This window comes from Arvicanthis niloticus, chromosome X, assembly GCF_011762505.2.
Source record: "Arvicanthis niloticus isolate mArvNil1 chromosome X, mArvNil1.pat.X, whole genome shotgun sequence".
In the NCBI taxonomy this organism is placed as follows: domain Eukaryota; kingdom Metazoa; phylum Chordata; class Mammalia; order Rodentia; family Muridae; genus Arvicanthis; species Arvicanthis niloticus.
In genome coordinates, this window is record NC_047679.1 from 76,884,072 (window position 1) to 76,911,449 (window position 27,378).

At 34.2% G+C, this 27,378-nt stretch overlaps 1 protein-coding gene and 1 pseudogene across 5 annotated transcripts in view; both read left to right on the top strand.

Annotated features, from left to right (window-relative positions):
* Diaph2 (diaphanous related formin 2) overlaps positions 1-27,378 on the top strand; it is a 629,631-nt gene that overhangs the window by 142,462 nt on the left and 459,791 nt on the right. For all 5 annotated transcript variants that reach the window (XM_076918875.1, XM_034485231.2, XM_034485232.2 and 2 more), the window contains one exon: positions 808-947. In XM_076918875.1, the coding sequence (XP_076774990.1) occupies positions 808-947 (140 nt within the window). The remainder of the gene's footprint in view (positions 1-807; positions 948-27,378) is intronic.
* Positions 2,835-3,958, top strand: LOC117694220 (replication protein A 30 kDa subunit-like; annotated as a pseudogene).

Sequence of the window (27,378 nt, forward strand, 5' to 3'; positions counted from 1 at the left end):
TCCCACCCAATCCCTCCCTTCCTTCCCTTTCCTGTGATTACTTTCTTCTCCCTCCCAAGTGGGACTGAGGCATCCTCACTTAGGCCCTTCAGCTTATTGACCTTTTTGAGATCTGTGGACTGTATCCTGGGTATTCTGTAATTTTTTATGGTTAATATATATTTATTAGTGAGTACATATCATACATATCCTTTTTGGTCTGAGTCACCTCGCTCCTGATGATATTTTCTAGTTCCATCCATTTACCTGCACAACTCAGGATGTCCTCATACTTAATTCCTGAGTAGTAGTATATTGTTTAAATGAACCACATATTCTGTATCCATTCATTTCTGTCCTGGGACATCTGGGTTGTTTTCAGCTTCTGTCTATCACAAACAAGGCCACTATGATCATAGTGGAACATGTCACCCTGTGGCATGGTGGGGTATCTTTTGGATATATTCCCAAGAGTGGTATAGCTGGATTTTCAGGTAGATCTATTTTCAGTTTCCTGAGAAATATCCAGATTGATTTCCAGAGTGGTCTTACCAGTTTGCAATCCCACCAGCAGTGGAGGAGTGTTCCTCTTTCTCCACATCCTTGCCAACATCACCTGAGGTTTTGATCTTAGCCATTCTTATTGGGGTAAGATGGAATCTCAGGGTTGTTTAGATCTCAACATTTCTTGGGTGAGGTGACTCCATTAAAGCACACTGTGTTTGAAAATGCCATAATGTTATTTATATAGTCTGTGTTTTGTTTTACTTTCAAGATTTAAAGAAAAATGTTGTTTGTCTAAAGTGGTATCTTCTGTTTGTTTTGTAGGGTGGCCTGAAAAACAGCAAACATGAGTTCACCCTTTCTTCACAAGAATATGTTCATGAATTGCGATCTGGCATCTCAGATGAGAAACTTCTCAACTGCCTGGAATCTCTGAGAGTGTCCTTAACCAGCAATCCTGTCAGGTAGTTGGCTCTTATCATTTTGATAGTATTCATACATTTTGCATTCTATATGGATGTTTGGAAGTATAATCAGATATGTTACTTTAACATCAAGATTTTTCTGTCTAGATGTATTAAGAGTATCTAACAGAAGAGCATCATCTGATTTTTCAGGTTGTAAATGTTTAAAAATATGTTTATGTTTAACTAATCTGATCTTTAATAATGTGTGATTTAAAAATACAGATAATCATAGAATATTTGTTTTCATTTTGGTTATATAAGTTAAATCCAGAAGTAAAATATTGACATTCACATGTTAGTATATTTATATACCCAGATAATTTTATTATTTAATCTGTAAAACATTAATTATATTAGCTTAAAGTTTTATTCTGTTTATAATTGTGATTATATGTAATTTTGTACATAATTTCATATGTTTAAGTTTTATATAGACTACCCACATATATTTTCAATTCAAAATAGCAGAAACTATTTTACCAATAAAATAATGAAATAGAAATGATTATAAACTCCATAGTATTTTATACATTATTAAGAGGCAGTTTCTTAGTAGCAGTGGATTGGCAAATAATTCTTCCATTCTTCCTTTATTGACAGTAATGGGCCTTAAAATTAATAATACCCCAAATAATATTTTATGGAGAAAAATAGATTTCAGTGTAATATGTGCTATTCTGGGGTCTACATACTAAATTATCACTATTTTAATCCCAAAATTTCCTAAAAATATGTTTATAAAGAAGCTTTGTAATTGTATTCATGTTTCCTTATATTAATGCTCAGGGCCAGTTCCTAAATCATTGAACACAAGTCACATATCAGTAATTTATTGGAATTAGTTATAGATTCCATTATATTGTTTATTTATATTCATACTGTGCTTGGAAAATTTCGAAAGTTATAATTTCATAGTACAGAGTTAAAATGTGGCTTTGGGTTGTGAGATTCTTTCAATAGCTGCTGTCTTGCCATTTCTAAAATGGTGTGCTTTATCAGTTTTTATAATCTCATTCAAATATTTGAGGTCTTTTTGGTTTTTATTTCTCACAGTCTTACTTGGTAGCCCTGACTATCCTGGAGCTCATAATATCCCTGAGGCTGTCTTTGAATGTCTGCTAATATTCCTGCCCTGGCCTGGTCAGTGCTAAGATACCATACGCAGCATGAATGTGACTTATCTAATAATTGAAACCACAATATACTCTCACTTACTGGCACCTACCTCAATATCAGCTGCAGTGCCCTTCCATGTTAAAATACTTAGTTACAAACATTCTGTTGACCAGATGAAGAAATGAATATAAACTAGGTATACTGTATTTTCAGCTGTGGGAAGGTGGGTCTATGAGATTGCCTGAAGTTCTAAGTTGGCCTTGCCAATGGTGTGTGAAACTCATTAAACCAAGCCATTAAAACCTAAACAAAAGTAAAGTCCCATGAAGACTACTACTCTACTACTTAGGATTATGGATCCATGGTTAAGAGCACTTGCTGTTCTTCCAGAGGACACCTGTTTGCTTCCTAGCACCAATGTTGGACAGCTCCCAACCACCAGTAACTCCATCTTCAAGGGATCTGACTCCCAAATTTGACCTCTGGGATCTCAGACACACACAGACACAAATCACCCCCTCATTCAATAATGGAGAGACTAGTACATATTTTTCCTAGTCCAAATTCATCTTTATAAAAATATGACAGTGCTTGATATTACATATGCAAAGTGTTTTTATTTTTCTAGACTACTCTTTTTCTTTTTTTTTTCTTTTTGTTTTTTGAGGCAAGGTCTCTCTGTATAGTGCAGCCCAGACTGTCATGGAACTGTGTAAACCAAGTAGGCTTCAAACTCTCAGAGATATTCCAGCCTCAACTCTTGTGAATGTATGGGTTAAAGTTGCTGACCCATGGCACTGTTTCTGGTTTTACAATTCTGCATAGCAACAATAGGCTTGTGAAAGAGGGATTTGTGATCTCGAGAGAGTCTGAGAATTAAAGGGTAGCAACTGCCCTTCCTGGTAGCTGATTGGCTGCACAGCCCTTTGTGAGGCTGGGCACCAGTGTTCTGCAGTAGTCATCAATGGTGTCTAGTTCTGCACTGTCTATCGAATCAGTCATCGAGCTTCTGTGAAGAAGTCATACCAGGAGACAACATTCTTAGCCACATATTTTATGGAGAAATAACTCTGTTGAGCCATCAAACCTCACCAAGTCCTGAGAAATGATGAGTAAGGGCGGGTTTGGGAGCGAAGACAGTTTCTTTGGTGGTGATGGGGCTAGTGGGTCTAGTAGAAGCCACGAGCAAGCCAGAGGTCAGGCATTGGGGTTTCCTCTGACTGTAATATGGATTCCTGTCACACACAGCTCTGTGCCATGCTGTATAAGCCAGTTGCTAAGTACCACTGAAGTTGACAGTGTGTTCAAGATTAGGGGGTTTACAGTTCACTGGGTCTCCAATGTGGGGATGATCATGGAGGCCAAAAACCCTTCATAGTACATTGTGTACAAAATTAATGACATGATCTCAAAGGCTATTGAGGGTAGGCAGGCTTTGGCTAAAAGGAAATCCAAGCAGTACCTGATTCCTCTGCCTATTGGAATGCATGTCAAAGTGCTTGGCATCCTCCAGGCCTTGGAGGGAACCAGATGGCTCAAGAACTTGAGCATCTGCATCCTGGAAGACATGAACAAGCTATCCACACACACTCTGGAGATTGTTGATGCCCATTCGACAAAGCACAGCCACAGAAAGCCAGTCCACAGTCCAGGCCCAAGTACAAATGGCAGCTGCCAGGGTTTCGAGGTTATTTGCTCTTAACTTCATCCATATGGAGGTTCTGCATTTGATTGGAGAGTGCCTTCACCAGGAGGGAAAGGCTGTCAGTGAGCTGTGAACACAGCTCCTTGGAGTTACAGATGATGCCATCTCAAAAGTGATTGAGTATCTGAATATGAAGGGACACATCTATCCCACCCTGGATCGCCTGCAACTTCAAGTTGCTGGCTGAGACAAAAGAACTGACTTTGTAGTTTCTGAAGATGCTTCTGTTCTGCTGTTTTGAGTTTTAGGATGTATCATCTATTTCGAACAAAAAAGAAAAAGAAAAAATTTAAAGAACAAAAACCAAAACAAAACTGAACATAATTTTCAGATGACAAATAGCATGTTAGCAACATGCTATTTCCGTTGAACTTCTCTGTTTTCTGAAGTTATTTGAAAAAACCAGTGATGTACCCAATGGCTGGACTTTATTTCCAAAATAATAGAAATACCCTAGCGTAGATTTGTAAGAGAAAACAAATTTATGTTCAGATTAGAATTATTTTTCCTGTTTCAGTTTATCTTAGCCATGTTAAGTTTTCCTAATTATAGTACATGATAAATACAGCTTTCCTGAAAATGAGTTATGATTTTAAATATTCACTTCAAGTTATTTTTGCATAATTTGGTTTTATTAACATTGATTTGTTTCTTTAAAATAAGATGTTACTGCAAATTCAAGCATTGTACCCTGTTTGAGACATCCCCATATACTTTCTTTAAATATGTGCAAATTCAATGGTTTTGCTCCTTAATCTAAATTGCAGTGCACTATCCTTGCATGGTGTATGGACACAAGACTGCATGTTTGTTGTGCAGGCATATCGGATGTTCTACTGTAAGGGTAATAGGGTGTTTTGCTTCAAGATAGGCAAATTGCCACAGAAACAAGACTTGAGTTGAACAGAGATGAACTGAAATGTTTTTATTAAATCTTTGCAAAATTTTAAGTTTCCTGTGTGGTTTTTATCCCTCAAATTTAATAGAAAAAGCCACTAGTTTAATGTTCTTAATGGTTATCAGCTTTTATTATGAAGTATAAATTTTTTATTTTTAACACCAAGCATTATATTTTACTAGTAGTAACTCATTTTAATGTAGGTTATATTAAATGTGAGAAGCTTTTAAGCCATTGATCATTAAGTCCTCCATTACACATATAGTAAAAATGGTGTATTTCAAATTATTTGTTTAGTAAAATTAGAGGAAAGAAAATACTTTTTCTAGGAATAGATATGTGTTCTTATTTGTATTCAGACAGTCAGATAGAAAAGAATCTTATCCTCTTTAATCATTAAAAGGGGACATAAGCCCCATAAAATCCTTAAGCTATTTAGCAATCAGTAATGGTTTTAGAAAAACATTTTGAAAATGTTGGCATCTCATTAAAATAATTACTGAAAAATCTTGTATAAGATGCTTCTTCCCCTTGAAAGTAAATTATAAATGCTGTTTAAATTTTTATATTTTATTACTTTTTAAACAATTATTTATTTTATACACCTAAGTGGTTTACCTGCAGGGATGTGTACCTTGTACATGCTTGACAGCCGTGGGAATCATTAGAGGGCATCTTATTCCCTGGCTTGTGGGTGTTGGGCTCTCTAAGGAGTCTCATCCCTTTGACCCTCTGCTCTTTTCTTATTGACAGCTATGCTGTGAACAGTCCCCGAAGGAAGCTCCTACTACCTTGATATTCTTCTTCACCATACCCCCTTTAAAAAAAAGCTAAGCCACCATAAATGGAGCCTTTACAATGAAATTAAAGTCACATTTTCCTCAAAAAACAAAACAAAAACACAGTATTTGTTTTTAAATGCTGAGTCATTTCTCCAACTCCTATAAATGTTTTTTTTTGAAATAATTATTTTTATCATGTGATAAATTCATCTAATACATTTTAATCATACTTGAAAGGATCACAAAGTAGGTACAAGACACCACAACACCAAGTTCTCAGCACAAAGGAAGTTTATTTGCATCAGAAGTACAAAGGGCAGGAAATAAGAGACAAAGATGGGGGATAGAGGATGAGGGGAAAAGGGGAAGGGATATTTGCCTTGGAGGGACAAAGGACTGCTTCTGGATAGAAAGGAGACACATAGGCAAATGACAGTTTATAAAGTAAAAGGGGGAAACTTCTGTGTTCTGATGAGTTTGTTAATTTTAACTGGAAATGTTGATTAAGGTAGCCAAAAGGGAGCTTCTGATTTCTGGACTTTAGTACTTTGATAGCTGAATCATGATAGTCAACTTTTGGAGGAGGAAGTGGCCAAATAAAGGAATGGACCTTGCCTAGCTTTAAGCAGATAATTTAAGAGTTTAATGAGGGAATAAGTATACAATGCAAAATCTGTCTGTGACGTGTTTGCCATACTCTGGTCTGCTAGACCACTTGAATATTCATCCCTCATCTCTTCCCAGCCTATCAAGATATTAATGGCTAGTAGAATGAACCTGTTGTTTAGCAGGTTACTTTTTTATAATTCTCTTACTTTAGTGAAAGAAAAAAAAAACACCTACCATTTTTCAAGGGTGTCAAAGCTAAGGTGAGTTCGGAAGAATTCTTGGTATGGGCTTCTCATAAGCCCTGGCTCCAGTGCATGGAAATGAAAACCAAGCCTTCCCAGAAACTGATTGGGACAGTAGTGGGGCTAGTGTTGTGTGGTGAGCAGAACCGCCGGCATACCATTGAACACTGGCTTGCTCCATGAGCTCTTAAGCAACTCCATATTCCAAGTGACTTGATTGAAACTATTATTCCTGGTGAGAGGAGGCCATTACATTAACTAATGACACAGGAAGTATCTTATTCATTGTGATCAGGAATCATGAACTGATAAGGAAATAGTCTTCTTCTGTTGTAACCATAATTTAATTATTCTTGTAGTGAATTAGAAGGAAATGAGGTCATTCTGTGTGCTAATTTTACCCATGGTGTTTAGTGCCTATCTGTGCAAGTCATGCATGAGGTTGGTTTGCGTACTGTGTAGTAGTGGGATTGTCCATGGTGCTTTGGGTGGAAATCCCTATGGTGATCACTACAATAATTCCCTGTGCTCCCTTTGTGGCTTAGAAGTCCCTTCAGTGGCCGGGCGGTGGTGGCACACGCCTTTAATCCCAGCACTTGGGAGGCAGAGGCAGGCGGATTTCTGAGTTCGAGGCCAGCCTGGTCTTCAGAGTGAGTTCCAGGACAGCCAGGGCTACACAGAGAAACCCTGTCTCAAAATCCCCCCCCCCCCCAAAAAAAAGTCCCTTCAGTTTATCTTTCATCTCAGCCATCTTGGAGAAATCCAGCAGCTTTACATTGCTGGTGCTCCCTATCAGACATTTTTGAGAAATATAGTTTCTAATATACAAGGAATCTGCATTACTTCTTTATGAAACCATTACCTTTCCTAGTGAATATCACACTGGAGGTAAGGCAATTAAAGACCTGCTTTCTTTAGATTCGTGATGCTGAAAGAAATGATGTAGAAGATAAATCATTACCTTGTTATAAATGCAGAAACCTGGAGCTATGGATTTGCTATTTATGAGTGTAGCTATAAGTCACTGTTGTAATTGTTGCAGCTGATTCAGTTCGCTAGTGGCAGGCTTTAATTTCTTTTCTTCCTAGTCTGGTACTGTTTTACACAGAAATATGGCTCCCCACACCAACACTCACCCTTCACCCTAAAGTTCTTTTCATTTTGGAAGCTAACCTTATTTTTTTGTTTGGGAACTAATGCTGTAATATGTACCTTTCAATAAGGTTAGTTTTGAGGGCTCTGTCTTCCCATATGTAATCCTTAGGATTCTTCAAGTTTTTGTTTTGTATAACATTTACAAAGGTAATTTTAAACTGCCCAGCCACAAAGTGCATATTATTTTCACTTTTGTTTAGAGTGGTAATGATTTTGTTAATGTTCCTTTTCCCTAGTGGTCCTGTTTATGGGCCAAAACCATAGGGATACGATATGTATTTTGAGAGGATATTTTCAACTATTTACCAGGTTAGCCATTGTAATATAAAGAAGTCTAGGAACAGGAGGGAGGCTGAGATGATAGGCCATTAGCCATGCTAAGATAGTACCAGAACTCAGTTTTTCATAAGCCTCACTTAATTCAGGTGCAGCCATTTATGGGCAAATTAGTCTGAGGTTCAAATGTTGATATTGACTCTCCAGTATCAGATTATTTGTGTTAACTACATGGTTTTTGTATTGTCCAGTTCAGATTTTATTAGAGAATATCTTGTTTCTGTTTGTTATTAGTGTGGCAAAGCCCATCATGCTAGGCAACCACATCTAGCATGCCAGCAAAAGTACTTGTCACACTAGGGACTAAGTATCAATCTCTAATCAAATTAGCATTATATTGTCTAGAAAGGAAGTAGAAAGTATGGGCCACAGTTTGTTGATCTAGCTCTACTGCTTGTGAGAGTGGCTTTGGATTCTGCTCCTGCAAATGTGGTGAGCTTTTTAGGTACCAGTTAGCACAATGAGTTGAAGGTTAGTGCATAGAAAATGCCGTCAGGTAAAAGATTACATTGCTTTAACGTACATGGTTAATATATTGGTCTGTTGAGGCACATGATTCATACAATCATTGTATTTCAAGTTGTATACATGCAAACATTCTACTAGCATGGAGTGTATGCCAGCTACTATATATATATGCATAGTTTGCAGAGAGATGAGAAACAGAGAACACCATACCCTCATATTAGGATAAGGGATGTCTATGAAGCAGTCTTTCCTTAGCAATAAACTATCATTTGAATTTCATTAAAAGATAATTAAAATCATCTAATAGATTATTTAGAGGTTAAGTGCATTGGCTACTCTTCTAGAGTACCCATGTTCAATTCCCAGCACTCACATGGTAGGTAGCTCACAACCATCTGTGAATCTGCAGTTCCTGATGACCAGTGCCTTCTTCTGCCTTTCTCTGACACCACATGCATATGATACATAGACATACATGCAAAGCAAACATACATTCACACAAAAAAATAAATAAAAAAAACATCCTTCCTGTTTGAAAAAATGATCTTGGCACACTTTTCAAAAGAAAACCAAAAAAAAAAAAAAAAGTGAATAAAAACACAGTAACCACAGTAACAACAAATCAAATAAATGCAGGTTATTGTTACTTTTATCTGACAATCATATTTTCTATTCCAAGGAAAAACTGATATAGAATGTAATAGAAGGAAACAAGCATATTCCAGGTAAAGCCTGAGGAAATGCAGATAAAACCTCTTTATTTTAGATCTCCCATCTTGGAGAAATAAGACAGTATAAAGGATTTTTATTGCCATAGTGGGTTATAATAAAACATTACTTGGACAGTTCAGAGTTTGGGCAGAGTCTTTGTCTTTAGACATCATGTTAGTTTTTGTTTGTTTGGTTGGTTTGGTTGTGGTTTTTGTTTGTTGGTCTTTATTTAATTTTTAATTTAATTTTCTTTTCTTCTCCTTTTAAAAACTTGTTCCTTTTATATTCTGCTCACTATCCCCTCCTGGTAACCCCCCCCCCAAATCTCTCCCCCAACCTCTTTCTCCTCCTCTGGGCTGGTGGGACCATCTCGGTATCCAGGTACCGTGCCCCTGGCACTTCAAGTCTCTGATAGGCTAGGAGCTTCCTTTCCCACTGAGGCCAGACAAAGCAACCTAGCTATGAGAACATATCCCACATAGAGACAACAGCTTTTGGAATAGCCCATGATCCAGTTGTTCAGGATTCATATAAAGACCAAGCTGCACATCTGCTACATAGGAGCAGGGAGGCCTAGATCTAGCTCATGTGTGTTCTTTGGTTGGTGGTTCAGACTCTGAAAGCCCCAAGGTTCCAGGTTAGTTGTCTCTGTTGGTCTTCCTGTGGAGTCCCTATCCATTTTGGAGCCTGTAATCTTTTCTCCTATTCTTCTATAAGAATCCCGAAGCTCCATCCTCTCTTTGGCTGTGGGCATCTGTATTTGTTTGATTCAGCTGCTGGGTGGAGCTTCTCAGAGGACAACATGCTTTTGCCCCTTTATTGATCTTGATCAGATTTCTATCTGATATCCTTAAGCAGTATCTACATTTTCTCTTAAGAAAAGCAGCTTACATAATAACTGGACAGGATGAAACTTTATAGACAATGCCATTTGAAATGGATAAATTCAAAAGATTCAGGAAAGGATAGGTAGGCATCAAACATAAAGACAAAATTATGACAAAGACTGGAAGGGAGGTTGAAATAAAAGTCTCCTATTTATCAACACATATTAATTTTTCTTCTTAATATTATTAATACATTCATTGTTATGGATTATTTTTGTTTCATATTTACAGGCTAAATATGGTTTCTGTCTATTCTGTAATTTTAGAGATGTGCTAAATGATTATATCACATGATTAAATAAGTTCTGAAGATACAGGGTAATGTTGTCCCCCATTTAGAACCCACAGTAAAGATTGATTTTTAAATTGAGTGTATGGAAGTGCTGTAAAAAATAGTTCTTTCAAATTTCTAACAGTTTCTACATTAAAGAAGGCTAACTGTATTCTTTTGAAGTGTCAGTATCCACTCCATAGTACACCATGCAATATCTTTTTTACTTCAACCAGGATAAAACCACCTTAAATCAGGCAACTTGGCTCTCTAGTTACTTTCTCCTTTTAAGGCTTAGCCTCCCTTTCTGAAACTAACAAATTAACAAAGAAGCTAGAACAGCAAACAACAGATTAATTTTCCTAGCATATAGAAACAAATATGTAAATGAAATCAATGAAGCAACAATAAAAAGGAAACCAGTGTGAAAGTAAACCACAGACTATAATAAAGTATGTGAGTTAAGTTATATACATGAAATAAACAGTCTATACTAAGATAAATCACTTTGAGTACAGTTTATTAGGTAACAGTTAAACATTCCCAGAAATTAGGGATCACTGGGTGTCATCCTTTTAATTTCTTTGGCTTTCATAAGAATCACTACAAACTGAGTTGTTTAAAAAGAGTCAGATTTTAGTCTCTCACAGTCAAAGCAGACAGTGGTTTCATTGAGTTTCCTTCAAGACCCCAGAGGAGGCTTTTTAAAATTTCTTTCTTATGTATATGAATGTTTGCTTGAATGTATGTAAGTACACAGTGTGTGTGCCTCATGCAAGTAGAGGCCAGAGGAAGATTCAGATTCCCAAAACTAGACTTACTAGATTATACGCTTACTTAACTATAACTACTTACTTACTATAACTACTTACTTAGATTATAAGCTGTCCAATGGGTAGTGGAACCCAAAAACTGGGGACTCTGCAAAATGAGCTAGCAAGTGTTACTTGCTGAGCCATTCCCCCAAACTCCAGATTTTTTATGTTTTTAGAGGTGTCATTGTGATGCCCTGGCTGTCCTAGAACTTATTATGTAGACAAGGTTAGCCTCAAACTCACAGAGAAAATCCACCATGTGCCACCATGTTTGGCACCCATTCCTCAGACTTTTTTTAAATGTTGAAGAAAGAAGTTTCTAATACTTTTGCATAATTATGAATTGAACTCAATGTTCAAAAGAACCCATATATTTTTCCTCTCATGCCTGATTCCCATTATTACCAAAACTTACAACAGTTTACTTTGTGTTCAGGATCTAGTTTCTTTCTTTAAAAAAAATCATACATACCCACCCCTCCACACACATTTTTTTATTCTAAGTTCTTAAATAATAGGCATTTTTAATATTTAATAGAATTAAGAATTTCAAATTTATATATTATTTAGTTACAGAGATGATAAAATGTCAAGGAAGTAATTCAATGATATTATTTTCTGCTAAAGGCAATTGTTGAAAGTGTTCTTTTATCAGCTATTGTTAGCTTGCCATATCACAAATCTTTCACTGTGTATTCCATCATCATGTATATTCTATAATAATTTCATGTTCATATGTCTGCTTTTCTAATTTTAATTATACTCTCTTCTCGGGAAGGGACCCACTTGCATTCTTATTTGTTTCATTAGAGTTGATATTGTAATTTATATACAAAAATGTATGATTTTGATATGGATATTGACCCACCATCAGTAACAACCCTGCTTTTCAAGTAGGGAGAAAGAATGGTCATTACTCTGACTCTATTTTGTTCCCCTGCATTTTTAGCTGTAATTAGAGAAAGAGAATAAAGGTAATGTCTTCTTCATAGGAGTGGGATGTGTTGGCTTGATTGAACTGTATTCATAAGTTACCTACAGCATTACCTGCTTTACACAATAGATTTTTGTGTGCTTGTGTGTGTGTGTGTGTGTGTGTGTGTGTGTGTGTGTGTATGCATTTCAAGACAGGGTTTCTGTATTTAGCCCAGGTTGACCTGGAACTCACTATGTAGACCACTCTGGCTTGAACTCAGGAAACCACTTGCCACTTCCTTCTGAGTGCTGGAATTAAAGGCATATGCCACAACCAGGCCCAATAGTCTTTTTATAGTTTTAGTCACTTAATGAAATACAAGGTTTACAACTCTATTTAGTACCTTAAAAAAATCCATGTATTTCAGCAATAAAAGAAAGCCTAGTCTGTCATCACATGTTACATTAGACTGTGTTTTAGATTGAATAGAAATTTGCTCATAGATTTTTATTTATATGCCTTTACTAAAGTTTTAAAAGGAAGCAATGCCTCCTGGCAAATGACTAATGAGTTTGGAACATTTCTTCCAAGTCAAACCATTATAGAATATATAGATATTTGGCAAAATATTTCATGAAGAGCCAACGAAATGTGTAGAAATAAAGCCTTGTCAGAAATGTTTCTCCATACATGACCAGAACAGCAAACCCTATTTTGAAGAATGGTAAAATACTGTTAGAGCTGGAGGGTGATAGGCTGTGTGAAATATTGGTCTTGAGTTGGTTGCTGTGCTCATGAACTCATGTTATCTGTTGTTACCTGTATAAGAACAGTATAACAAGCCATTCAAAATTGTAGCAGGTTGGCTACGTAGCTCAAAAGGCCTAATTCCTTGCTAAGAAGCTATTCACAGTTTATGGCTGCAAGTGGATGGAGAGCCACTTTTCTTCATTGGCGTGACCTCTGCTAGGTTATCCATGTATCAGTGGATTTTCCCATACTCATACAAAGCTATCCAGCACTAATTGCAATCAGTGGGATATACCATTTAAAAGAGAAAACATTTCTGGGGGAAGTCAGAGGAGGGAAATGAGGGGTGAGTGTGATCCAGATTATATACATGCATGACATTCTAGAAGAATAACTAAACACATTTTAAAAGCATAGCATGATATAATTATGATTGCATAGATTGTTTTTCATAGTTTTTATTTATTTTTTTATCAAAATAGCCTTGTAGCTTGAGGGATATGTTAGCACATTTGAAAATTTTTCTTCTGATTTGCCTAGTATCTAGTTTTCTGCCAAACCCAAGGCAAAATGTCTGTGCTCACTTCCCGTGACTATAGCTTCCTTAATAAATGTTATCACATCTGTGAGAAGAGGAAAAATAAATCCTTTCAATTTACAAATATGCAGTTGTCTCAGGCATATTTTTTTCTTGATAGTTTCTTTCACGTAGATTTAAACATGTTTTCTGGCATAATAACAAACATACATTAACATAATCATTGTAATGGAAGTACCTATTTACAGCAGAACAAATTAGCAATACTAGTATTTTCTCAATTATGAATGTTAATAACTATTTAAACAGCTTGTATTAAACTTTTTAAAAGCTTGGCAACACAGCCAACACTACTTAGAGAATTAATATAAGAGTAGTTATAGATCAATACTCTTAGAACACTTTACAGGGAGTTACCTATAAAAGATGGAATAATTAAGGCAAAGTTTTATTATGTAGAAATGGAAACAGGACTTAAAAATGTAAGCAAGGTTCAGAAGGCAGAATTACTATTGATGTCTTGAATTTGTTTGCTTTAACTTTCTAGTACATGACTTGTTTTAGAATATCAGTAGTTGTTTGTTTATACACTGAAACGAAAATGCTGCAGTCATTGTGACTATGCCAACTTCTATGACTTCTGTTTAAATTTTGGTTAACTTTTTATCAGTTAGTATCAAATGTATACAAGTTAATTTGATAAAACTACTTTAAATATTAATAGACTTTAAATTTTAAATCATGAACAGTAGGGTTAAAATGCAATTTTTGCCTAGGCACACTCAGCATCATATCTTATAATTAAAGGAAAACAGATCTTTGTGTCCTATATTAGTTTTAAAAAGAATTAGGCACACCCAATGCTGAAGAAATTTTTGAAGTATTGTTTTAATGGGTGAACTGTAGTATACAGTAAGATAAATAGTAGCTCTTGTGCTTGCATTTGTTTTATTTTCACATGACATATGGATCATGTAAAAGTCCATAAAGGTTAGATTTTTTATTTAAGTGATATATGAATATATGTATGTGTATAGATATATAGATATATATATCATCTAAAATTGTTAGAGATTGTGGTTCACTCCCAAAAGTTTGGACCTTGTGACGTAACGATCTGAGTGTATAGAAGAGTTGTAGGTAGCAAAGTATTGCAAGACAGATTTTTTTTACTGATAAATGATGCATTTGTTATTTAAATGGAGGTCAGCTTTCTAATTTTGAATGTGGTTAATTTTATTTTGTGATTCTTTTACAATGACAGAAACTATGCAACACAATTAAATAAATTTTTATAAAACACAGAGGATCCCCATGAATGAGTTTTTTTTTTTTCCTACATGGAGCCAAGGTCATTATGTTTCTACACAGACTTACAGTATTAGTACTAGTCTGCAGCTTTCCTATATCCTACCCTGCTCCATAGGTGTAATGTACATTGGAAATGACTGGGAGGCTCTCCTCCAGGCATATCTATTGTCTCAACTAATTTGATAGGAGCTGGATAGCTTACAATTCACAGTTAAGATGCCAGCTAACACCTAGGTGAGCCAAGTATTCTGTGTGGTTTGTTGAGAGAAGATCCATGTGCTCAAGACAACAGTAGTTTCTCAGTCATTCTAGCTGTTTTACTAATGGTAGATAACAGACAGTTAATTCAGGAGAGATTGTCCATCTATCAGCAAGTCTTTCTGCTCATAGCCTTTCATGTCAAATAGTTTGAACCTGGAAAACTTGTATTGAGATTTAATTGATATAGGCAAAATTGAGAAGAGAGCAGGATGTTAGTGTTCTTTTACATGTAAACAAGCTTCGGTGAGGTAGTTTAGTAACCTATAACACACATATGAGTTTAAGGTCTTCTTTCATTCCAAATCAGCCTGCACCTAAATTTTAGATGTGTTTTGTAAAATCCAGTGTTGCTGATAATATTCATATTGCTTCCAAATCCTCCCTGTTTTGTGGCCTGTATCCCTGGGTTCTGAGTAGAAGTCTAAGGAAGTTTGTTTAATATTTTAATGAACCGTCTTTGAAGTCAAGCTACCTAATGAGTTTCTTTGAGAGGCAGTCTTAAATCAGTTTTTTTCAATATTCATTTATGAAAAAGGTACCGAAATACTATAAACAGATTTTCAAAAATTGATATCATCTTAAATTTCCCCATGTGAATTATTATTTGTCAAAGAATAAAATAATACCCTGAAATAAGTTCAGATCTAAATCTGTATTAGACATTAATGGATTTTTCTTTCAGATAGAAAATGTTTAAGAAGTTTATAGTGTTTTGGAAGCCAGCATTAGGACCATTGATTAAAATGGCATAATGCTTATAAAATGAGTAGGCATCAACCCTGGGACAGTTTTTAACATTCAGACACACTAAGTTTGAAAGGATTCTGTTAGTCTATTTATTCATCTTTCCTTTCTCCTGGGAACAGTATACAGGATGTGTTATGGTCAGTTGTTGTTGCACTTTTATTAATTTTCTTATCTGCTATTATTTTTTAACTTCTAATTGACAGATACTATTTTTATATACTTACATAGTACGCTTTGACATTTTAATACATGTATGTAATGTGTAATGATCAGATCAGAGTAATTGAAACATAAATCACTCTAAACACTTTTCAAAATTTTTTGTGTTATGGACATTAAAAATTATCTTCATTAGCTATTATGAGATATATAATTAATTGCCACTAGTTATTCTCTTTTTTTGTTGTTGAACTTTGGAAATCATTCATCATATTGTCTGCTAGTTGAATGTATTATTTTTGAATTATTAACAAGCAATAATGATTCACATATTGATTCCACTATTCATTTTCATGATTTTTTTTTCTTCCAAATGAGCCTGGTTGTCAAAAATATACTATTGAAGAATATTTGATTTTGAAGAGCTAGAACTAGTTCCATATAGATTAACATTTTGATCCTGTGCCTATACATTTTTGAACATCAATATGAAGACTACTAGATAAATATGAATTACCAAACAGTTCACTGGAGATTCAAGAACCATGTTAGTTGCATACTGTGAGCGTTTATATTATAACCATGATATTGGAATTTTCAGTTTGTGAGCTTACAACAGACTTGAAAGTATGTGAAATTATTTAATTGTTATTTTTAATTCTAATCTTTGAACTACCTTTCATTGAGGAAAGATTTTATTTACCCCATCATAGTTTTAAAACTGAGCCCAGTGTGTACCATCTGGCATCATCTTTGACAGTATCATCTTTTTTATTAATCATTTTATTTGTTTACATTTTCAATATTATCCCCCTTCCTGGTCTTCCATCTATGAACCTCTGATCACATGCTCCTCCCCTTTGTCTCTAAGAGAGTGAGTGCTTCATTTTATTTGCCATTCTTTTCATTTTTGATCACTCACAGAGCTTTTTCATTTCATTCTTGAACTTTAGTACAGAACTTAGCCCTTTTTAAAAAAGACATTGACAGAGGAAGAGGCTGGTCATGCAAAAACAAGAGGTCACTGCATCATTTATTGGAAATTCAGTATAATCAGTAAAAATAAAGCAAACCATCCAGAGATAATGAAGTAAGGATGTTTAGGTGAAATGATGGAATATGGCAGTCTGAAACATTCTAACTTGTAAAGACATCTTATAGATCAAACCAGGACTGTTATTCCCACATTAAAAGCTAGTATTACATGTTCTCTGGATGCTTCTTAATACATTTTCTAACAGACCAAATAGAAACGAATTCTATAGGTTTTGAAGTTAATTTTAAATATTTTATTTAAGTTTCTTTATTTTGACAATCCCATGCCATAAGAAAGAAAAGGTTTTCCTGAGTGTTTTACTTTTTTTATGTGGATGGTAGATGGGACAAACAGGGTCCTGTTAGGACCCTTCTGCTATATATTTCAAGTTCAGTGGATAGAATACTATGCAACAAAAAGTCTATTTTTAGGTATATCTACTGTTTTTATTGTATGAGTGAACACAAAATAAAGAAAAAGGAGATGCTTTAAAGATTTTGATTTGTGCATTTAAGGAATAATTTACATTTTAAAATCAAAACATCTAGAAAAATTGTTATCAACTAATTGTTTTCGGGGACAGTACTGGGAATTGAATATTATATATTAACCTATATTGGCAGTCTGCCTTCCCATTCTTCTCTTTCTCTATCCCTTACTTTCTCTTTTGAGACAGAATCAAACCTAATTTCCTATATTGTCTTTGACTTGATTTTCTGTTCTAACCAAGGCTGGCCTTGAACTTGTGATTCTTTGGATTCAACCTTGTGAGCAGCATGGATTTTAGGTTTGTTGCAGCAGGCTTGGCTTAATTGATGACTGTTTACTTTAGTTGTTGATAATGAATTTTAATAGGAGGAAACTAGCAATTGAAATGTACTAGATTCTGATTGTTTTTGCTATTTGGTAAGGATATGAGAAGTGTATATTTGATAAGGATATGAGAAATGTATATCTATGATGGACAGGTATATGAATAAGTCATGTGGGTACTATAAATATGTACAGTTTTCAACACAAAATAGAATGAATAAAAATTTATTTCACCATATGCATTCAGACAAAAATACATAATCTCCACAATTTATTCCCCAGTTTCAGTAGATATATTTAAAATAAAATAACAGAAAAAAAACCCAAAACTTTCTATCTTTAACAATCATTTTCTCAGTAAACAACATTTACATATGAAAAATTTAATCCACAAAGAGCACCCAAAGAAATGGCTCTTTTAAGACCATTATCTATGTGTAGATATTCTGTGCTAAAAATATCTGTGAACATTAAATTTGTTTGATCTTTGTCTACATAGCAATCATCATCTGTAATGAGTTGTTAATTGCAGGGTTTTCACATTGTACCTGGTAGGTGAGAAAAAAGGTTGCAGTTCTGTTCTGTACTCATCAAAGAGCAATTGTCCTTCAACTTTCCTTACCCTTCTTACATTGCAAGAAACTTCCTTTACCACTTGTTTACTGCCCAGAAGAATCACATAGCACAATATACAAATTAGGTTAGGAAAAGGAGTCTGAGCCTGAGCTTTATGCTAATGCTACTGTTTTTCATGATTGCATTCAAGGACTTCTTTATGACAGATAAACTCTATCAGCTCTGTTTTCATTTTCAGGATTTTCAGATTAGGTATCTGATTTCTTAGACTAAATTTATTTTAATATAATTCAATGGAACCAACAGAAATTAGATGTCCTGTGGAGTACATGATAGAATTTTAGCTATATTACTTAGCTTAAGAGAATAAACCAATACATTTTTTTCCCGTGGAAGTTAACATTTTATTGTAAATTTGAATGGTTATATCACTAAGCCATCAGGTTTAGCAAGTGCCCGAACATAATTATAGCCACAATTTCAGACACATTAAGTCCTAAAATAAGACTGACTTTGGCTTGAATATGTGAAATATATTTTGCTCTTGCTTCTCCCCTATTTACTATAAAGTTGAGGAGTATATTTTCCTTTCTGTTCACACTTTATTTACATCATTTACCCCATTATAGAATATGACTTAGTATTATACTTTTATAACAACTTTTAATGGCAGGAGTGGAGGAGAATATTCCTCACTGCTTAGCCTGTTGATATTTAAAATATATGTAGTTAAAGTCATTTCCTTGACTATCTCAAGAGTAATTTAGGCAGCCTAAGAAATTGATTTTAATAAATAGGGAAGTGTTTTCTGAGAAAAATTATAGTTAAACTTGTTTTGTAAAGAGACTTTTTTGTAACTTGACGTATTACAGTATTTTGTTATAACAGTATCGAAATTTGTTTTTTATAAAATATGATCATCCTGAAACAGGGCACATTTTCTCCTCTTGAACATGTGAGAATCACATCAGACATAGCAGGATTTTTCTTATGAGCCTGATGGAGAGAATAAATGCAGACAGAGAGAAAGATGGGATGTCTTCTTGGGAATTTCTAAGGAAAATGTAATCTATTACAGCACTGACGTCAAAACCTCTGAGAATCAAATCTGGAAACTGACACCTTCAACCTTTTTGTAAACCAGGTCAAATAAAGTGGTCAGCAAGTGTCAGCTTCAAAGCTTATGCACAAATGTCTGGATATGGCTACACTGTATCAAATAGGCATATCAGAATTGGTCAAATATAGTTTATGAATTAATCTATGAAAATGAATCATTTCAAGGAATCCAAATGTTTAGTACTATTTTGTTTTCTTTCATGTAGATCAAAATGATCACATATAAATGTTTATGTTTTATTTAAATTCTGTCAGAGCATATTTATATTTCCATTGCATTCTTCTTTTGTACTTCAACATTTTCTTTTTGATGGCTGTATATTTTGATAGAAAGACAATTATGAAGTTAATTTGGCTCAAATTAATCACCTTTAAGGATGGCTCAAATCACCATCCTTTAAAGGTGGTGAAACAATGATGTTTTCCATCTATATTACTTAGAGATACTGATTCCTGGAAGAAATTATACAATTTTTTAGGTTATACATTTGTCTTATTTACTTACATGGATCTGTAAGTAAATAAGAAAAATCTCTCTTTTTTTTTTTTTACCATAGTACATATAACTTAGATTTAGATATAAATGCATTGATGAACATTATGTTAGGAATACATAGCATAAAAATTAGGTGGTTTTACTAAAAATTATAATGTCCACACTTACAATAGAGTTCTAATTCTATTAAACTGCTTAAATTATGTGTTTCATGTGTTACAATAGTTGTCCATTTTCTGAATTCCCCAAGAAAGTTGGAACTATCAGTCATGTTATTTGATGTTTCAGTGATTTGTATGTAGTATCAGATTACCCATGGGATTAGAGCATCACTAGACAGAAAACTATTTTGTATAAAACACATAACCCTTTATACTAACCTTTAGCAGTGTACAAACTGTGATAAAGGGACAGAATGACTAATATTGGACTCTTTCACATGAGACCAGTTGCTTTTAGAACTTATGGGATTTAGTGTAGAACTTTCTAATTTTACCTTTAATTCTTTTGAAAGGTTACTACAAATTTAGAGAATCTAATCAAATTGAACATATGATCACTGTTTCCTTTTATATTTCTGTATGTGTCTAATAGACTCCTCTTTCTACCAAATACTAAGGCTACATTTATCTGAAATACAGTGGGTTAATTCAAAAATAAATATATATTTTTGAATAAAATATTAAAATTTTATGAAACTGAAAGATTTTTTTATGTAGATCTGGAAGAGAACAAAAATGATTTTATCTCCTCCTTGAACAGAATAGCTACATTTATAGAGAGTTTTTCACATTTCGCTTTTGGCTTGGAGAACATGATGTAGAAGAATCTTGCTTTCTTTTGGATTTAGTGTTAAAGGATTTTGTTTCTATTTCTATTAAAGGTAATGTTTTATTATTTTGATCATGTCAATCAGTATAAGTGAGCTCTTCATAAAAAATGACATCTGAATTTCAGAAAGCTTGAGTTTAATTTTTACTTTAAATTTCAATATATTTTATTTTTAAAAATAAATGGCTTATTAGTTTTTGAGAATTTTATACACTATATATATATATATATATATATATATATATATATTTTATTTACCCCGACTCCTTCCAGATCTACTTTTCCTTTCTATACACTCCCAACTATATGTCTTTGTTGTTTCATTTAAATCATTGAGTCTAATTTGTGCTGTGTATATACTCTTGGGTGTATGGCCATCCATTGGAAAACAGTCAATATGCCAGGGGCTACATCATTAAACAAAACAAAGAAGAGCTACTCTTTTCCAGGCAGGTATCAATTATCAATAGACCTCCAGCAAGGAGTGAAACTTTATGCCTGCATCCCCCAGTCTATGCAGGGATTTTTGTCTTTCTTGACAAGAGTAAGTCCCATACATGTTATCCCAGCTGTTGTAGTTCATATGTGTAGCTGCTATACTATGTCTTGAAAATACCCTTTCATTGTAGTAATCTGTTGCCTCTGACTTTTAAGTTTTTCCAACTCCTTTTCTGAGATAATTGTCTTTGAGCCTTGGGAGGAGAGGTTGTGATATAGATGTTATATTTAGGGCTAATCATGCTACAATCTTGTATTCCTTGCCGCTTAACAATTTATAGCTCTATGTGTTATGTACTGCAAAATGAAACTCCACTGATGAACCTTGAAAGATGTATTTATTGGAGTGTAAAAATTTCATTGCCACTTGGTTTAATGGTAAGTCCATTTAGCAGTGTAATAGAAGTAGATTCTCCTCTAGGTCCTATATTACCCATCTAGTCACAGGTTCTTGATCCTGTATATGGTGCCATTTATGGCATGCGTATTGAAGAGTGGGCCTCAAATCCACTCATGACATTCATACTACTTTTGTAGTAGTATTTTGCCAGAGCAGTGGTTATTATAGTTCACAGTGTTCATAGCCTTTTGTTTTATGTATAGCATCTTCCAGGATTTTGAAAGCTAGCTGGTAGTGGTATAGTTTCTAGATGAGTGACAGTTTGTCTTCTCTGTGATCTATGGCTAAAGAATATGGTGTCCTGTCCATGATTTTAGTGGGATTTCTTCCAGTTTCTCTATTTAATTTGGTGTTGACTGTTGGTTGGCTATATATTGATTTTATTATATTTAGCTATGTGCCATGAATTCCTGATCTCTACAAGACTTTTAACATTAAGGGGTGTTGTAATTTTTCGAAGGCTTTTTCAGCATGTAATGAGATGATCATGTGATTTTTTTCCTTGAGTTTGTTTATATAGTGGATTATGTTGATGGATTTCTGTATGTTGAACCATCCCTGTATCCCTGGGGTGGAGCCTACTTGATCATGCTGAATGCTTGTTTTGATTTGTTCTTGGATTAGGTTTGCATGAATTTTATTGAATATTTTACACTGATACTCAGAAATGAAATTGGCATGAATTCTTTCTTTGTTGGGTCTTTGCGTGGTTTAGGTATCAGAGTAACTGTGGCTTCAAAGATGAATTTGGTAGTGTTCCTTCTATTTTTTTTTTTTTTTTTGTGGAATAGTTTGAAAAGTATTGCTATTAGGTCTTCTTTGAAGGTCTGATAGAATTCTGCAGTAAAACCATCTAGCCCTGGCCTCTTTTGCTTGAGGAGTTTTTAATAAACATTTCTATTTCCTACAGGATTATGGGACTGTTTAGATAGTTTGATCTTGATTTAACTTGGTACATGAGATCTGTCAGGAAAATTATCCATTTCATCTAGATTTTCCAGTTTGTTGCATATAGGCTTTTATAATAGGTTCTAATGATTTTTTGAATTTCCTCAGTTTCTCTTATGTTTCCCTTTTCACTTCTGATTTGTTAATTGGATACTGTTTTGTGTCATTTTGTTAGTTTTTCTAAGGGTTTATCTATCTTGTTGGTTTTCTGAAAGGACCAGCTCTTTCTTTTGTTGATTTTTTTTGTATTCTCTTTATTTCTGATTGGTTGATTTCAGCACAGAGTTTGACTAGTTCTAATACTATATGTTGGACTATAGGGGCTGAAGTACAATCAAAGGGTTGGTTTGTAATATGTTAAAAAATAAATATTAACTCCCTTCAGTTATCATTCATATATATATATATATATATATATATTCTATTTTGATATATATATATATATATATATATATATATATATATATTCTATTTTGTGGTTACAAAGTGTATGTAGGTACTGTTCTTAGTCCTGCATTAAGTGAACATGAAAACCAAGTTTCAGCCTGGTGTTGGTGTCGATAATTTGTAATCTAGTGTCTTAGGAGTTTCAAACAGGAGGAATGCAGTTTCATAGAATACAAAAAAAATGCCTATGTGAGATCCACACATGCATACACATGCACAAACACATGTGCAGGTGCGTGCGCACACACACACACACACACACACACACACACACACACACACACATCCAGATCTATGTTTATTCTCCTGTAAAACTCAGGCATTTTAACCCATCACTGGGATGGCTCATAAAGTATATCCCATTGATGGATTGACGGAAGAAAGGGTGTTCTCTTAACGCTTGAGTAAGCATTTTGAATGCCAATGCCATTGAAATATATTTTCTTCTTCTCCATTTTCCTTAATAAATTTCTTGCCCAAAATTTTAGTGGAAATTTTAGACAGACTCTAGATTTCTTTTGAAGGTAGTACTTCAATTATTTCTTATAAGAATCAAGACATTAAAAATCTATAATAACATAGATTGTAATGTGGTCTATATGTAGAAATGAACTAGACTGTAAATAAAGAAGGCATTTATTCTGTGTTTGTTGTTATAAAATCTGTAGTTTTATAACAATCATGAAACCTTCAGTGAGGTATTGGAAAAGTTGTTAGGCAGATGATATATAAAATTATGTAGTGGTTTTGTTGAGTAGTATCTGATAAATTACAGTACATTTGTGTTAATAATGATGCAGTAAAATAGAAAGGAAAAAAATCTGTTTTTAGATGATTATGGAAGTTACCGAATAGCATTCTTTATATTTTTTCCTTTGGAATTATTCTCTGCTTTTGTGTCTCTCACAACTTTTTAAATCTACAGTGAATTGGAACTTAGATTCAGGTTGAAATAGTATGGGGACCTTTATTTCTTAAACTGTAGTCCCTGAGTTAGATTTTAAATACCATTATCAAGTATATTATTATAGTTCTATATGCCCCTACTAGTATTTTATAAGAGCTGCAATTTTATACTTTGTAAAACTTGTGTCAGCAGCTTCAATTCTATCCTAGATTTGTATCCTCTGGTAGTGAGATTCTTTTTGGTGGGGGCGGGGCAGTGTATACCATTCTAGGGTTGTTCTTAGCCTGTGCCTCACTTCCAAAAGTGTGCCTGTACTTCATAAATAAAACCTTTTTCTATTTTAGTGGTTTTAAAATTTACCAAGCATTACAGTCACTTTTAATCACATTTGAGCATACTTGGCTGCCATCTCACCTCCTCTGGGGATTGATTCGATAGTTTTCTTGTATGGCCCCCCAATTTGAATTATTAGCACATTCACAGTGATATTGATAGTGCTGGTTTGAGATACATAATTAGAGCAACACTTAGTTCGGGTGTTATCATTTTTAACAAACAAACACACGCCCAGTCTTGAAACCTAGCCAACATTTGTTTTAATTAAAGCTGTTCAATCCTGCCTTTTTTCTCTTTATATGGTTTTGTTGCATATGCTTACCTACCTAATGCTATGAATGTCAGAAAGAATATAGCAAGAGGCTATACATTGCTTGATGTCTGAGAAAGAAAAATGGAGTTGGCAAGCAAAAAAGGGAAGGGGAGATACTTTTTGAGTATCTTTTTGAGTATAATCAGGATACACCACGGTTAGTTCAGCTGCCTACCACCAAATTTCTCATGGAGTCCTTTTCTACTACAAAAACTATGCAGACTCTGTCTAGGTTTACTCTTATATTGTCCAGATGCATTCACAATTTAGACTTCTTCCTCCCTTATTTGTAATAAGTAAACTTGTCCTTTTACCCTTGTTTCAGAATTAGGTAATTTTTAAAAATAACAATAATTTTCACTGAATGAATCAAAAATGCTCTTAACTATGCATTTTTATGTAGTTTGGCATTTGTGGGTGACTGATTTCAAATGAACAAATATAAATCATTCTTCTCCTTTATTAAATACTTTCCTGGATAAAAAATAATCCTAATAATTTAATAATGCTGCATATAATGAAAACATGAGTAATATTTACAAGCAAATATAATTTCTAAGAGTTAAATTTAAAGAACTCAATGATGTTTTTTCTTCTCAAACGTTGAAGCAGACACTGAAGGCTGTAAATACAGGTTTGTTTAGACTCCTACAATGTTAAGGTTGAGCCATACTATTGCTCTGTGATCATATTTGTAAAATTCTCTCTGCGATAGATTTAATACCACACATTATAAAACTTATGTCCCTTTATGTCTGTGCCACTAATATTAATAGTCATTAGAGAAAATCATTCATTACATTGGATGACTACATTCCTTAAATGAATAGTATCTCCCTTCCAGTTATCATTACAATACCTTATTGATTTTTTTTTTTATTTTGGAAATAAAAGCCACATCCATTTAAATGATCTTCCATACACTTGAGGATGTGACTGTTTCTGGTTATCAGCTGGTTTAAATTATACCTTTTTTTTTAGTCTGATGATTCTCACTGATTATCTGAAAAAATATGTTTTTGCTATGTTGATATATTTATCTTAGGTAGATATGAGATGGACAGTGTTTTCCATTAATTTTGTAATTCTTTGCTACAACACTATGATGAAGGCAAAAGATAGATAATAAAAAAAGACTTATTGGAGGACTTACAGTTTCAGAGAGTTAAAATATATGCCAATCATTGTGGGAGGCTAGCAGGCATGGTGCTGGAGCAGTAGCTGGGGCATTACATCTTGATTCAGAGCCTGAAGCAGGAATGCCATGAGCTTTTGAAACCCCCAAATCCTGCCCTACGGTGACAGCCCTAACCCAGCAAGCCTACATCGCCTAATCCTTCCCAAATAGTTCTACCAACAAAGTACCAAATTATTTAAATAAATGAGCCTATGGGAGCCAGGCTTACTCACCAGCAGAGGAAGTTTAAATACTATGGAATACATAAACACATGGTTTTAATATATGGAGTATCTTTGAAGTACATGACCTCAGTGGTATAGTGCTTACATGGTTTCTATGAGGCCCACTATTCTCACTTCAATGTTGCAACATTCGTATATGTATGTACATAGTATAAATTCTAATGACTATTTTACATACTTCTCTGTGTTTATTTAGCTTTGTGAAACATGATTGCCTGTTCTTTTAATCCAAATTTGTTCAAAATTTAGATTAGTGAATATCTATTGTTTACAAATATGCCATATATTATATTTAAGCTACTCTAGTAGGGACAATGGATGATAATGGAATGACTGAGAAAGTACAGTGTCTTTAGGAAATTTATAATTGAAATGAATTGGCAAGGTATATAATAAAAGCCATGGTAGACATTAAGTGCTAAGATTATATGGAGAGGTCTTAAGGAAGAATCCATATTTGGTTGAATATTTCCAGGGTATGGATAGGTCACTGATTGTTAAAAATAGTCACTTGATACCTGGAGACCTCGAGAGATGATGTTGTGGTTTTCTTCTTAGAAGAAAGCATAAACAACAAAGGAAGTTCAGAGAGAACTCTTGAAATGACATTTGTCTGATTCCATTGGCAAATGTGGCATAAATTCTCAGGTTAGAAAGATTAGACTCAGTAAAAATGTCAGGATTAGGGATCACTGAGGCAATTCCAGTGGATATTTGGACTGAAGAATGTTGTGAAATGTTGTTGGTCAGAAATTTTAAATACAAAATGAATAAAAGAAAAAAAATGTAGCTATCACAACCTCCCCTGGAATTTTTCAGCCATGTTAAGAAAAACTAATCTAGTGTTAAAATTTTTTTTACTGTAAATGATGAAAGGGACAGAGGAGCATCTAGAGGAAGCATGGTAGTAGCTAAAACATTCATAACTAGATACCCAATGGTCTAGTGTTTTACACAATTGATCTTCTGCTATTTTCCCAACCCTACTAATACATTCCCAACCACAGAGTTGGTGGACCATTCCAAACACAGTATTTAACATCTCAGGAATCAGTTTTCTCATAATCTTCTACTCAGTACAGTTCTATTTTCAGTGTTGTATTCAGGTAGCATCTTATCATAGGATCTTTCCCTGGCTACATTGTAGACAACAGCATCCTGGCCTTTCAGTTTTTTAAGAAAAGTTGTTTTTCTTCATTGCCCCAAAGCACTAATGTTTATATAATTTGTTACTTACTCATTATCTATCTCTCTATTCATAGGTAGTATGCTCCAAGAGGGTAAGGGATTAGTTATGTTGTCCATTATATCTATGTTGCATGTATACTCAGTATCTTATAGATGCTCCCCAGCTGTTTATGAAACGACCAGAATAAATGCAAAGGTGAAAGAGAATGGCAGGTCAAACAATTAAGCCACTATTTCAAGTCTGACAGAATCAAAGGGTAATGGTGTTATTACGAGAATATTGAAGAGTGGAGGAGGAGTTGATTTGTGAGAATAGAATTTGTGGGAGATAAATTTAGCTCATAAATTCTGGCTTAAGTATGTAAAGCTGGTGAAATATCTTATGCAGTGTAATATAGGCATGAGGAAACCATGAAGAGAG